General features: G+C 54.6%; 2 protein-coding genes across 8 annotated transcripts in view; one reads left to right on the top strand and one right to left on the bottom strand.

Annotated features, from left to right (window-relative positions):
- Window positions 1-2777, top strand: part of Pdzd7 (PDZ domain containing 7) — a 19459-nt gene extending 16682 nt beyond the window's left edge. For 2 of the 3 annotated variants that reach the window (XR_015619984.1, XM_087550521.1), the window contains 3 exons: window positions 378-1004; window positions 1180-1280; window positions 1637-2777. Coding sequence is in view for 2 of the 3 variants with exons in the window: in XM_087550521.1 (XP_087406647.1) it covers window positions 378-1004; window positions 1180-1280; window positions 1637-1996 (1088 nt within the window). In the remaining variant the exon portion in view is untranslated. 3 annotated transcript variants of the gene reach the window in all.
- On the bottom strand, window positions 2521-13840 carry Lzts2 (leucine zipper tumor suppressor 2). 5 transcript variants are annotated; one of them, XM_087578239.1, is made up of 5 exons: window positions 13691-13840; window positions 7593-8042; window positions 5376-6038; window positions 4658-4915; window positions 2521-3789 (listed from the first exon to the last, which is right to left on the bottom strand). In XM_087578239.1, the coding sequence occupies exons 2-5, from the start codon at window positions 7998-8000 to the stop codon at window positions 3106-3108; spliced, it is 2013 nt and encodes a 670-aa protein (XP_087434365.1). In that variant the 5' UTR covers window positions 8001-8042; window positions 13691-13840; the 3' UTR covers window positions 2521-3105.

The following is a 13840-nucleotide window of genomic DNA, read 5'->3' as shown; positions in this document are numbered from 1 at the left end:
GGGACATTGAAACAGGGAGAACAGGCCTTCTGTCCTTGCCTCCAAGCAGGGTCACCGTAATCAGGAAGGAAAGTGCTGTCCTCCAGGCCACTGTTACTCACGCATACCTGTACAGGACCTTTTAAAACTACATGTTTTTAAATCTGGTCCCTTGGCTCTGCCAAAGTAGAACTGTATTAAAATACAAAATACTATTAATAATAGGTCTGTCCACCTGACCCAGTGTTCTGTTACTGTGGGGCACTTTACAATGAACCTGAGCAAATCTAGGCCTTGTCTGCGCACACTTGGGCATTCTATGGGAGAGCCAGGGTCTGGAGAGGTGTCCTGGGATTGATGGTTCAGAAGAGCCAGTTAGCCTTGACCATGTTCCCCAGATAGCCGTGGAGGTTTTTACTTGCTGCCAGTGAACAGCTGCTCAGAGGATGAAGATGGAGAAATAAGGGAGAGGCTTGGGGGCCTTAAGGTTTCCCTCGGTGCCTCTGCCCCTCACCACAAGGGAATCCCTCCTCTACAAGACGTGCCAGTGGATGCCTTTTCTCTTCGCCGAGGCGCATGCGCACCTCCTCCCCAGCCACCTCCTGTGGCTCCCCGGCCTCCCAGGCCTAACTGGCTACTGACAGAACCCCCAAGCAGAGAGGACACTCAGCAGAACCAGAACCAGACCCCAGGCCAAAGCTGCAGCCGCAGTCGCAGTCACAGCCGCAGTCGCAGCGGCAGCCGCAGCCGCAGTCGCAGCCAAGGTCGAGGCAAGTCTCCTGGACGCAGGCGCTCCCCTTCCCCGGCACCCATCACCACTGCCACCTCAGCCAACGGGCGTTACCACAGGCCTCGAAAGGCAAGGCCCCTGCTTCCACGACCCCTAGATGGGCAGGTGGCCAAAGTGGGAGTCAGGCAAGAGCCCTTGGAGAATGGGATTGATCAGACAGCTGAGGACGAAGCTGGGAATGCCACCACTGGAGAGCTGAGGACCGTCACACTATCCAAGATGAAGCAGTCTTTGGGTGAGTCTTGGGAGCACTGGTTAAGCAGGGTGGACTCCTGGGTTTGAGCAAGGTTGGTGGGCCATGAAAGGAACCTGAAGGGCGGGCTAGATTTGGGGCTGGGATTCTAGGCTCCTCCGGGGAGCTCAAGATTTGGGGTATGGCTGTCTGTCACTCTGCTTTGGATCTTCCCCAGGCATCAGCATCTCAGGGGGCATCGAGTCCAAGGTGCAGCCCATGGTGAAGATAGAGAAGATCTTTCCTGGAGGTGCTGCTTTCCTCTGCAGGGCTCTGCAGGTGGGTGAAGTGCCAGCCTCTCTAGGCACTTCCAGCCGAGGTCATAGGAGGCGGCTTGGGGGGTATGGGGCTCAGGCCGGTGAGATGGGCAGCCCTAGAGAAGAATGTGTCCCCTCATGCTAGCCTTGGCCTAAGAATGGCCCATCCTGTTCCACCTCAAGCCCCAAGGGACAAAGGGCTATTGTCTGTGCCCCACCCTGCCCCCAGCAACTCCAGGCACAAAAGTCCCATTGTCCATTCTCAGCACCCAGATGGGGTAGGAGTGTCCTAGCTAAGTGGAGGTGAAAGGCCGCTGCCTTCAGGTCGGGTGGTAGGTGGGAATGAGCGGAGAACTGAATATTCTATCTCTATGCCAGGCTGGCTTTGAGCTGGTGGCAGTGGATGGAGAAAGCCTGGAGCAGGTAACCCACCAGAGAGCCGTGGACACCATCCGCAGGGCCTACCGAAACAAGGCTCGGGAACCTATGGAACTTGTTGTCAGGGTCCCTGGGCCTGGCCTCCTGCCCCTATCCTCTAACCTACGAGCCATTAAGGGCCAGGGCCTTGCTGCCGACAGTTCTTCCGCCCATGGACCCATTGAAGATACTCCGATTCTCACACAACTACCTCCCACGGAGGCTAGGCAACTACGGCATGCTCTCAGCTCTGTCCAAAAGGTCCCTCAAAGTACCCCTAAACTCTTCCCTATCCATAAGGATCCCCACAACCCTTCCTAGGGACCTCAAGTCCAACTACTGCCTCCAGGTTCCATATACCTGTCCTATCCATTTGACCACCGAGAGCACTGCCATACTTGGGTGGCTCTGATCCACTGGGCTGTCAAAAGGGCTCTGGCCTTTCAAGATAAGCTGGATATCCAATTACAAGGTGTGCTAGTGGGCAACCTAAGCCAGTTGCATTCCCTAATCCTGGAACTGCCTCCCAGTGAGGAGACAGACACTCAAGTCTGAAGCCTGTAACTGGTGTGAGGTTTTTCACGATGGACCTGGCTCACCATAATCTGAGGGGCTTAAACTGAGTCGTCAAGGTCACTGCATTCATCCCCCAGCCTCAAGCAGTGTTCAGTGCAAAGGACAGAAGGAAAGGCTTTTCTAGTTCCTCACGACTCATGGTGTCGTCCACCAGGGCCCGGGATTCCTACTGGATTAGTCCTAAGAACTCCATCACAGGTAGGTGGGTAGCCAGCAAGCAGAGGAGACAGGATGTCAAACAAATTCCCCTAGAGTTTATCCATCAAGCCTTTTTTTTTAACAAAACTTTTTTTTTTTTAATTTTTTTCCCCTTTGGGTTTGTACAAGAAATTTACAGTGTGAAAAATATACAAGTGGGAACGAGGCCATAACCCTGGAACTAGGGAGGGCGGCTTGGTCACGAACACAAATAAACAAGACATTGCTGAGTTCTTCCTTTGGTCTGACTTCAGCCCCCTCAGCCCACAAGAGGCTTGCGGAGCTGGGACATGGGGATCAGCCCCATTCCTAGTCCCGCCCCTCCACGTGGGCATATTGAGGGCAGGCACATCTGGGGCAGCTGGTGCCATCTGGTTCTCTCTGGCTTCAGGCAGGTAGAATGTGGGGACAGGTTAGCCCCCTTTCCTTTCCCAGCTGGAGTGGACTGGCAGTGGCGGCGGTGGGGAGTGAAATGGCAGCGTAGGCAGGAGCCTCTGGGTGACAGTGACACTGAACTGCAGGGGGGTTGATTCTGCTTCTCCAAGTTATGGGGCCACCCGAATGCTCGGCAGAGGCCTTTTGGCTCTGAGACCTGGAGCGCTTGCTCGATGGATCCCGGTGCAGGTGGTGCGGTGGCTCGCACCCCTTGCAAAGTCCTAGATTTCAGTGGCAGTGATCTCCTCCAGACAGATGCAAGGGGCCGGCTCCGACAAGCCCAAATCAGCAAGCTCCCGGGCCTCCAGCTCTAGGCTCAGTTGCTGCAGTTCCTGCTCCAGCTGTCGGTTACGCCGGTACATCTGGACATAGTTGTGCTGCAGCTGCTTCTGGTAGCGGATCACCTGTTCCTTCTCCGCCTGCCAGGCCAGCCGCTCCCCCTCAAAGCTGTTCCGTTGTTCATCTCCCCGCCGCTGCTCCCGCTGCAGTTCTTGGCGCAACCGTTCCACCTGAGCCCGCAGGCTACCCCCTGTCCCAGCGGCTGCCCGCTGCACCTTAGCCTCATCACTCTCCGCCAGGAGGAACGGGTCGGTGGTAGCCGGGGGTACAGGGGGCTCCCGGAGTCCTGCTGCTTCAGCATCCAAATGCCTAGCCTTCTCCCGGAGCTGCTCAGCCTCCTGGCGGTACCGCTGTAGCTCCTGTGAGCAGGCCTCCAGCTCCAGCTCCCGAGCTCGGGCTGCCTCCTGCAGGCCCCGGGCACGGCCCTCACTGACCCGCAAGGCAGCCCGGGCCTCTCGAAGGGCCACCCGCAGCGCCACCAGCTCACTACCCTTCTGGACCAGCTCTGCCTGAGATTCCTTCAGTTGCTGCTTCAGAAGGGAGATCTCACCTGATTTCTGACACACCTGTAGGTGAAAAGTATTGAGGGAAGATGGTGAGGCCTCTGGGTGTTGGGCACCGGGCATTCAAGGAAATGCTGTCTCAGGAGTTTACACACAGAAGCCCAGCAGGAGAGCCTAGTGATACGTCCATGGTTATACTTCTATTAAGAGGTGAAAGGGGGGGGGGGGCTGGAGAGATGGCTCAGAGGTTAAGAGCACTGTCTGCTCTTCCAGAGGTCCTGAGTTCAATTCCCAGCAACCACATGGTGGCTCATAACCATCTATAATCAGGTCTGGTGCCCTCTTCTGGCCTGCAGGCATACATGCAGGTAGAAAGCTGTATGACTATACATAATAAATAAATGTTAAAAAAAAAAAAAAAAGAGGTGATAGGGGAACAGAGACCCAGGTCATTTCTTTTCAGTGCTGGGATCCTTATACCAGATGCTGTATAAACAAGGCCCAGGCCTGGAGACGGAGGCTGCAGGAGTGGAAACAGAGGGATTAACAGTACCCATCTATCATAGAAGGAAACACCACTAGCTATGTGGGTGCTAGATCACAACTCTGAGAACAACAGAGGAACAGGGAAACCCCCAACACAGAAAGAATAGGAAGGACAGACCCTGGAAGGTAGCTAAACACTGGCCACACCTCTGTGTATCTTAGTGTAACCCCTTCAGCCTGCCCAGTACCCATCTTTATTTTTAATATATTTATTTTTTATGTATATCAGAACATTGTAGCTGTCTTCAGACACACCAGAAGTTTACAGATGGTTGTGAGCCACCATGTGGTTGCTGGGAATTGAACTCAGGACCTCTGGAAGAGCAGTCAGTGCTCTTAAGCGTTGAGCCATCCCTCCAGCCCACCCAGTGCCCATCTTGCATACCTCCCATTTGGTCTCCTCTAGCCGTGGCCCAAGTTCCTGCTGCTCCCTTTCAAAAGTAGCACAGCGGCGCTCCAGCTGCTCTCGCTCCTGCAGCAGCTGGGCGAAGTCATCCTGCAACTGGCGCTTCTCTTGCTGCAGCTGGAACACTTGCAGTTGTAGCAGCTGTTGAGCCCGCTGGACACGCTGTGTGGCCTGCTGTGCGTGAGAGGCACAGTCCTCTCGTTCTCCTGGCCAGCGCCGCTGCCGTGCCCCGAATGCCTAGACAAAGACAGAAGGCTAGAAACGGTTGGGTCCCCCCAAATCGTGAGTTCTAGCATCTTCTGCTTGGGTGGCTCCCTGCCTGGCCTGAATCCAGTGAATTAGGACAACCATAAAAGCAGGCACTTATATGGCATTTCCTAGGTGACAGGCATTATTCTAAGTACTTTATCCCTTTCGTCTTATTTAATCTTCATAACCCCTTTAGGGAGTAACAGCTATCCCCATTTAGACAGGGAAACTGGGGCTGGGTGAGGTTAAGCAACTTGCTCAAATCTAACATCCTACAAGCCAGTGCTGGATCCAATTCACATACCTTGCCTCCTCACTGCTTTGAAGGTTATGCTCATAGCCTTGGGGGTGTCACATCATGAGTCTTTACCCTCTTCCTCCCCAACAGGAATTGTCCCTAGGCCCTGGGTATTCAGCCACACCGCCCCAGGACTGCCACTGGCCGCACCTGACACACGGCGGCCTCACTCTCATCCACACTGTCCCGCAGCTGCTGCAGCTCTGCCTCTCGGTCTCGAAGCTTCCCTTCCAGGACACAGTGTAGCAAGGCCTCATCCGAAGGGGGTGGAGGTGGTGGAGGGGGTGGGGAGCGGTCTCCACCCGAACTGCTGCCAGGGGAGGCCCGGGCCCCACTGCCCAAGAGCCCCCCAGCTACACGAGCCCCCAAGGAACCTGTGCTTTTGCTGGAGGAGGACCGGCCACTGTCTGAATGGGAGGGCCCAGTAGGGACCCCTCGGGCTGGACCAGGCAGTGGCCCTCGGCCAGGGCCGTGGGAGGGCAGGTGCCCACCTGGGGAGTTGGCAGTTGGCTCGGCACCTCCGGTGCTGTAGGTGGGCAAGCTTGATAAAGAATTTCGGCCAGAGTCTGACAGTGTTCCTGAAGGGCAGCCACTGGCCCAACCGCTGAGTGCCAAGGGTTTGTCAGCAGCAGAGGAGGAAGAGGAAGAGGAGGAGGAAGAGGCTGGCCCCCCAAACAGCTGTGTCAGGCTGCCCTGGCTCCCAGATAGCCCAGCAGCTCGAGGACCAAGGAAGCCAGGTAGGGATGGCGCCCCTCGAGGTTTGGGTAGCACTGGCTTGAAGGCTGTTGGTCGGATCAGGATCTTCTCCATATTCTGAAATGAGGTAGCATGTGACACTGTGAGGATGATCTGCCCGACCCCTTTCTTTTTAAAAAATTTAGTATTGTTGTGAGACAGGGTTTTACTCTATTGGCCTAGGTCCACTCACTATGTATCCCCTTGAACACAAGCCCTTCAAGATTACAGGTGTGTGATACCAAGCCCACTTTGCTTATTTGATCTTTCAAAACACACACACACACACACACACACACACACACACACAGAGGGGGGTGCATATGTATGAGTATGGATACGTGGTGCCTATGTGTGAAGATCAAATGTCAAAGTGTCAAAGTTAGGAGCTTTCCTCAATCACTTCCCACCTAAGTTTTTACACAATCTCTGGACCTGGATTTCATCAATCCAGCTAGTCTTGACTGGCTAGCAAGCCCCAGGGATCTGCCTGTCTCTGCCTGACAAGTGCTGAGATTCCAGTCCTTTGCCACAACGGCCACCTTTTTATATGGGTACTGGATCTGAACTCAGGAACGTGTATGAGTACACTGTCACTGTCTTCAGACACACCAGAAGAGGGCATCGGATCCCATTACAGATGGTTGTGAGCTACCATGTGGTTGCTAGGATTTGAACTCAGGACCTCTGGAAGAGCAGTCAGTGCTCTTAACCTCTGAGCCATCTCTCTGGCCCACCTTGATCTTACAAAATCATCATACTACTTGGCTTTCCCATACAGGGTTCTCACCCCTATAAATGAAAAACAATGGTTCCCACCGTTTCTTTCTTTCTTTCTCTCTCTCTCTCTCTCTCTCTCTCTCTTTCTTTTTGGAGCTGGGGACCAAACCCAGGGCCTTGTGCTTGCTAGGCAAGTGCTCTACCACTGAGCTAAATCCCCAACCCCGGTGGCACCGTTTCTAAACGTCTACTTATGTTAAGTAATTCAAAATGCTTATTTTTAATCATGATAATAGCCACGCAAGCAAAACATTATCCTCCTCTCCTACTAAAAACAGGATAGAGTCAGTCCCAGAATAAAGGTAAACAAAGGCTTCGCCCAAACACACACACGCACGCGCGCGCGCACGCACACACACACACACACACACACACACACACACACACAACACCACACCATACCACACCACACACCTCTATAATAACTAAAGCAACTTGGCTGGAAGTGGTAACAAATGCCTTTAATCCCAGTACTTGGGAGGCAGAAGCAAGCAGATCTCTGTGAGTTCAAGGCCAGCCTGGTCTACATAGTGAGTTCCAAGACAGTCAAGCTACAGAGAAAAACCCTGTCTCAAACACCAAAAGAGAGAGAGAGAGAGAGAGAGAGAGAGAGAGAGAGAGAGAGAGAGAAACACGAACTACTATATTGTTCATTTGGGAGTATTAATTCTAACAGGAGCCTATAAAGATTATCCTCTAACCTTAACTGTAAAGACACAGAAAATGGGGCTCAGACAGGTTATCTCCCTGAGCCAGAAAGAGAGATAAGACAGAGTCCATGCCTCCAAATTCTAGCTTCCCCAGCGGGGAGCTCGACCCCACCCAGATCCTCCCAAGAGGGCTGCCCGTTACCTTCTCCAGCTTTCCAGAGACAGGGATGAGCTTTGGTGGGGGCCCACGGAGGTGGGCATTGTGTGCCTGATGTTCTCGGGGATCTTCGACATCACTGCTTGGGCTGGGAGGTGACTCTGTCCGGAAGTCCTCATTGACATAGGTAAAGCTGTTGCCTGGGACAGTCTTCCTGGGTGGCACAGCTGGGCAGAGTGGTTCCTGGGCCTCATAGCCACCCCGGAGCAGCCCATCCTGCTGGCGGAAGAAGGTAGGCCCAGGGACACCATGGTGGCGTTGAGGAGCAGGTCCCCCAGGACAGGGCCGGCCTGAGATAAGACTGCTCACGCTGCCCATTGCTGGAGTTTGTGGGGCAGTGGCTGTCTCACGTGCGGGCTCCAGTGGCACTGGCAGAGTGTGCACAATGGCCATGGTGGCAGAGGTTCAGGCCTGGCCAGGGGCCTCCAGGGCAACCTGCGAGCAAGGCATTGGCGTCAGAGTCCCTGCACCTTGAGGATCCTCCCCCTATTAGCCTTCTCCTGACCCCCTCTTCCAGATAGAACATTCCCCATATAGTGAAACAGCTTCACCTCCCAAGAACTGGCAATGAACCTCAAGTCCCTCTGGGCCTCAACTCTAGTCTGGAACAAGGATAAGGAACAACTCAACCAAACAGAGATGAAAGAATGGGAGAACTAAGAGGTTATGCAGGGTTCCTTGACAGAGGAGACCCAGTTAAGCCCAAACCTGTATCCCCTATATAGCGAAGTCTCAGATTGGGCAGAGATCCCTAACTACTAGCTCCCAGTACATGTCCCTACTCTCTTGGGACAGGTGGCCTCATTCCTGGGCTATTTGGGCAGAGGACAAGTCAGGGATACAATCAGTAACTCAGATGGTAATTAGGGAACAAAGAACCAAAGCCAGGCACTGTCCAGCCTCCCACTGCTAGGCCTCAGTTTCTCCCAGACACTCAGGCGGCGTTGAGGGTGGAGCTGGCCAAACAGGAAACCTCACAGGTCTTAGGAACCCACAGATGCCCTCTGGGGTCTCCTACTTCCCAGAGGTCGATATAGGCTGTGCTTGTTTCTATGTCAACTCTTAGCTTCTGCCATCACTTGGGACTAAGGTAGCCTACACAGGCCCTGTCCCACTGTCAACCTTTATAAACCTTCCTGCTTTAGTTGATCTTCGGAATAACTCCTATGGAATTTGAGCAGGAGCCCATTACCACATCTGGTAGGATCTCAAGGAAGATGGCTCCACCCCCACCCCCCATCCTCAGTCTTGCTCCTTCCTGGGAAGGATAGCAAGCCTGCACCCGGAACTCCCTCCCAGTCCCAAGGCTGCCGATGACCAAGACTTAGGCATCTGCTGAAGTCATCATGTAGCTCAGGGGCCAAGAAGTGGACAGAGGCCTCCATGAGAGAGTGTGTATGTGTACACTTGTGGTGTGAGTACATAGACAGGACCATAAAAATGAAGAGAATCTGTGAAAACGTACATGAAAATATGCAGTATGAGTTTAGGCAGATAGTTCGTGCACACACACACACACACACACACACACACACACACACACACGAGATGTAGGGGGACATGACAAAAACAAACAGGGTTGTGCCATGCACCACAAGTGGGCCTCAAACTCAGGGATCCTCTTGCCTCAGACAGCTGGGATTCTAACCTTGTGCTCCTATGCTCAGCTGTACATGTGAATTCTTTTGTTTTGTTTGTTTGCTTTTCCAAGACAGGGTTTCTCCATGTAGCCCTGGCTGCCCTGGAACTTGCTCTGTAGACCAGGCTGGCCTTGAACTCAGAGATCCACCTGCCTCTGCCTCCTGAGTGCTAGATGTGTGAGTTCTTATGTTTTACAAGACTACGAGTTTCATAACTTAGGAAGCAACAGATGTTGTTAATGTGTATGTAACAAATGAATCTGTGGGCTCTGAATGTCACTATATGACAAGAAAATGGTTGGATATACGTTTGTCTACATATATGTGAGTTTTGTGTAAATATCACCAAATGTGAGCCCCGAGTTGGTTTCAACCAGCCATCCTCAATAAGCCATTTATTTTCTCCTTTCAGCGTGGAATTCCTAGGGTAATCCTCATTTTTCTGGGGTCCATTGAGTCAAGCCTCTCAGATTGAGAGGCAAATCTCTACAGAACGTCTTCATTTCTCCCAGGACAGTTACATGGACTCCAATGTATGTATTTTACACAAGGAAAGGGCGTGAAAGCTTATTTGGAGTAATCTGTACGTGTGAGTATTCTGGGAGTGCCTTGGGACCTTCTTGACATTCAAGGCCACCGGGAGTGACTGGGAGCTCCTCCCTAAAACTTTTTCTTTTTTTAAACCTAAGAGTTCGAGGAAAGGTGAGATCACAGTGTTGGAAGTTCTTGCCCCATCTAATCTTTCTATATTGTTCTCCATTAAGTGCCCTCAGTGTTAAGACACAGCTCAGAGTCACAGGAGTCCAGCTTGAGGACAGAGTTGCTGAGAGCTAGGGTAGGAAGTGAAATGGGTACAAGAAGCAACTACATACTTCTCTGTCGGGCTAGGTACTGAGATCGCCCCCATCAGGTCCAGCCTAGGGATAGAGACTGCTCCACAGTATAGAGAGAAGAGTGAGAAAGAGCTGGCACTCCTGTCCCTACTCCGGGGTAGACAGAAAGACCCAGAAGGAAGGGCAAGGCACTCAGAGACAAGACAGAAGAGACAAAGAGGCCAAGAGACTCAGACACGAGGAGCCCCAGGCAGACCCCTGAGTTAGGGTCGCTGAAGCTACACAGGCAAGGACCCTGCAAGCCAAGGGAACGTAAAACTGGGCCCTGAGGGCTCTGAGGGCCAGGCGTCTGGAAAGCCAGGCCTAGCCAGCCTGGCTCCCGCTCTTGAGGCCCAAGAGAGAAGGAGGGGCAAGCGGCTCCATTTTGAGAAATGCGTTTGTAGCTGTGGGAAAAAGAAACCCCTGGCTCTCCCTAGCACTCCCTGACCTATCACTATGGTATAAAGACCCCTATGCCCTCACCCTAGCAAGTGGGCTGGGGGTTCTAGAATCTGGGGCCGCGCCAGGGCCTGAGATAAGTCTGGCCCACGTTCCAACTCTCTGACCTCAGGGCTGGGGTTGGAGAGTTGGGGAAAGTCCCCCTAACACATACACTCAAACTCCAGAGACCAGTCAAGCAGGATCCAGTCTGGGATCACGAGTTTTCATTCCGAGACTGAAGCCCAGAGTCCCCGGCCCACCCATAATAGTCCTCTCCTTCCATGAATTGGGGGCGTCTATGGAATGCCACCTCCCCACCGGACCGCATCGCTTAGAAGTTGGGGCACCCTCAGCCCTGGACCCCTCACCTCCGCCGCGCTGCTCCATGCTCAGCCCCGGGCCGCCCCAGCACTCCACAGGCGCGCCGCCCGCTCCAGCCCGCGCGCGCGGCCACTCGGAGCTGCCCAGCTCGGCCCCGCCTCCGCCTAGCCGGCGCCCCCGGCCCTGACCAGCCCCCGCCCGGCCCGAGTGGGCGGTGCACGCCAAACGGGGGAGGGGTCCGAGGGGCGTCCCCGCCCCGGGGCGCGGACACGCGCAAGCAACCCACGTCACGAGTGCCCGCCAGGGCGCACGCGGGGGTTGCACGGCGGCGCTTGGGATTCCTCCCAGAGTGGCCTAGAGACTGCGTGTGTTAGGAGGTTCAGCTGGCTCGAGACTTGTCGAGCGGGTCATCGTTTATCCCTGCCGGAGCCCAAGGGCCGGCGGCAGCTGGTCATTGTTCCAGCACAAAGAACCAAAGCGCGGCGCCTGCCCCTCCCCCACAGCTCCTCTAGGAGAAGCTTTCCTCCTCAGTGTCTAGCTTCCCGGTCCAAAGGGAGGCCGAGGGGGGTCAGCTCCGGTTGCTGGCTCCCAGGCACAAGCTGAGGGACTGGCTCGGTCGCAGTCTGTCCCTCTGTCCCACCCTCAACAGGCTGGAGGTCACACACTAGGATTTTTCCGAACTGGCGCCACCTGGCGGCCCCTTCCAGCAATTTATCAGCCACCCCAGCCCCCCAAAGCACCCCCACCAATCCCACTCCCTTTCCAGCGCAGCGTGCTCGGGCCGCGAGCCCAGGCTTGTCCCTGGCATGGCTCCAGGCTCCCCAGCCTAACTTCGGGGTCATCTGCTATGAGAAAGGTCGCTATTCAAAGAGGGGGTACCCGATCCCCAATAATCGCAAGAACAAACAGCTCGAACCTACACTGGCTTCGCAGCAGACATCCCAAAGTCTTTCTCAGGGTCACAAATATTTTTACCCTCTTGAAAACAACAGTCTTTACACCCACACGACCTTTCCCACATTCTGTCTCAGGCAGCCACAATCAGTCTCATCCATCACGTGGTTCCATATTCCTTCATTCCATAATCCTTCAGGCCAACTCACAGAAGACTCGGTGTTTCGCGCATGTGAAAGTGCACAACAGTCCTTTGCATCCAGTCACATTCTTTAAATACACTTAGTCTCCCAACTCTCTTCCACGCAATGACAGCCGTATTCAGCCACTCAGGCAACTTCTTACATCACATTCACAAACCACCCACTTTCCCTGAAGGGGTCTCTGTGACCTAGTCAGGTCAGCTGACATTCACATCTTCTGGCAAGGTCATCCTCCCTTCCTCGATGCCCCCCACCCTCCAGGGCCAAGGCCTGCCAGGGCTGGGCTCAGCCCCAGGAAGAAGCATCCCCCCTCCTTCCAGGCCACAGCCTGGCCGGCTCTCAGCTCTATTTTTAGCTCCATGGAAAGGGTTGTTTTTCTTTCTTTTTCCCTGGAAAGGAAAACACAGCCTAGCCACCCTCAGGTTCACTCCAGCTCCTCAGCTTCAGACTGAACAGACTGAACCCCTCTCCCCAACAGAAACCCCCTCCTCTGGCCTTGCCCTGATCCCTGCCTCCTGGGGCACCGAGAGCCTCCTCCCCTTTCTGGCCTCCAGCCCAGAAGCTCAGGCAGCAGCTGGGCTCAGCGTGTGGCAGGGTGAGGGGTGGGGGCTGGAGGGGGAGAGAGGCCTAGGGCTGCAGCCCCTCTTTCATTTTCTGAGAGGGCATTCTGGTTCTTCTTTCAACTAGAGGAGGCAAACTCCCCTTAGGTTTAAGGTTTACTCTTTGTGCATTCCCCGTGAGGAGGGATGAGGGGAGACTGTTCTTGCAAAGGTGGACTATTTGTGCCCAGTCCTGCAAGGGGTGGAGGTGGCGGTAGGAAGAGGACCTATAGACAGCTGCTCCTGGGATTGGGTGTATGAGACCCGGGCAGCTGTCCCGGGCCATCAAGATCCACTCTGGGATACCTTTCCAAGGATATGGGTTCCAAGAACGTGCTAATGAGCTTCAAGGCAAGGAGCCCAAGTTAACCCCAACTCTCTCCGGGCCTCCCGGCCATCCATGCCTCCAGGGGCGTTGAGCTCCCATTCTGGGTGAGAGGATTTACCACCATTCCAGGTGAAATGTGGAATGCCTTGTACAGGGCGAAACGAACTAGCTAGGACCAGCGGGGAGGTGGATGAGAGGGGTGTCCCTGCCTAGACAGGAGTTGGGGAGCACTGCCCACCGGTCTGCGAAGCAATCACGTGTTCAACGCCTGTTTACGTCTGGGTCTTCACCTGCAGGCAGCACGCAGGGAAGCAGGAACCGCCTGGTGCGACAAACCCCGCCCGCCCCCGCCGACAGTCTCAGGGCGTCCCCTTTCCCTCAGCCTCCAGCAGAAAAACTCAGCGTCCATCTCACATGGTGGGGTGGGGGTGAGGGTGTCGCACGAGCTGGTGGCACTGCCTCTGGGACAGCTAGGGTACCTCGCTGTGCTTGTCTTTTCCTGAACACACGAGTGTTCATGTCTTAAGTGAATGCATGGCTCGCTCTCTCTCTCTCTCTCTCTCTCTCTCTCTCTCTCTCTCTCTCTGTGTGTGTGTGTGTGTGTGTGTGTGTGTGTGTGTGTGTTCTCCCACCCGCGTAGGTGCGTTTATGCAAGTTTCGCCTGCGCTCTAAAAAGTGTGGACCCCTTTCTCATCCCAATCCGGTTTAAGACGCGTAAAGTTCTCTCCAAAGTGAAGATGTGTGGGAGGCCGAAGTTCCTGCACCCGATCCGCCCCAGCACTCACCCAGCGTCACCTGCGCCGCTGCTCCCTTTTTGGCTCGACTCCTGCTCCAGCGTGCCTGCTTCCTCACTGCGATAGAACTCTGGTTCTTCAGCGGGCTCGGGGCTCAGCGCTCCCGGCTCCCCGCTCCCGCCAGGCCGGCCCTGGAAGAGT

Source organism: Rattus norvegicus, chromosome 1 (assembly GCF_021556685.1).
Source record: "Rattus norvegicus strain SHRSP/BbbUtx chromosome 1, alternate assembly SHRSP_T2T, whole genome shotgun sequence".
NCBI classification, from domain to species: Eukaryota; Metazoa; Chordata; class Mammalia; order Rodentia; family Muridae; genus Rattus; species Rattus norvegicus.
The sequence above is the reverse complement of the archived record's forward strand: the minus strand, read 5'-3'. Positions and strand labels throughout refer to the sequence as shown.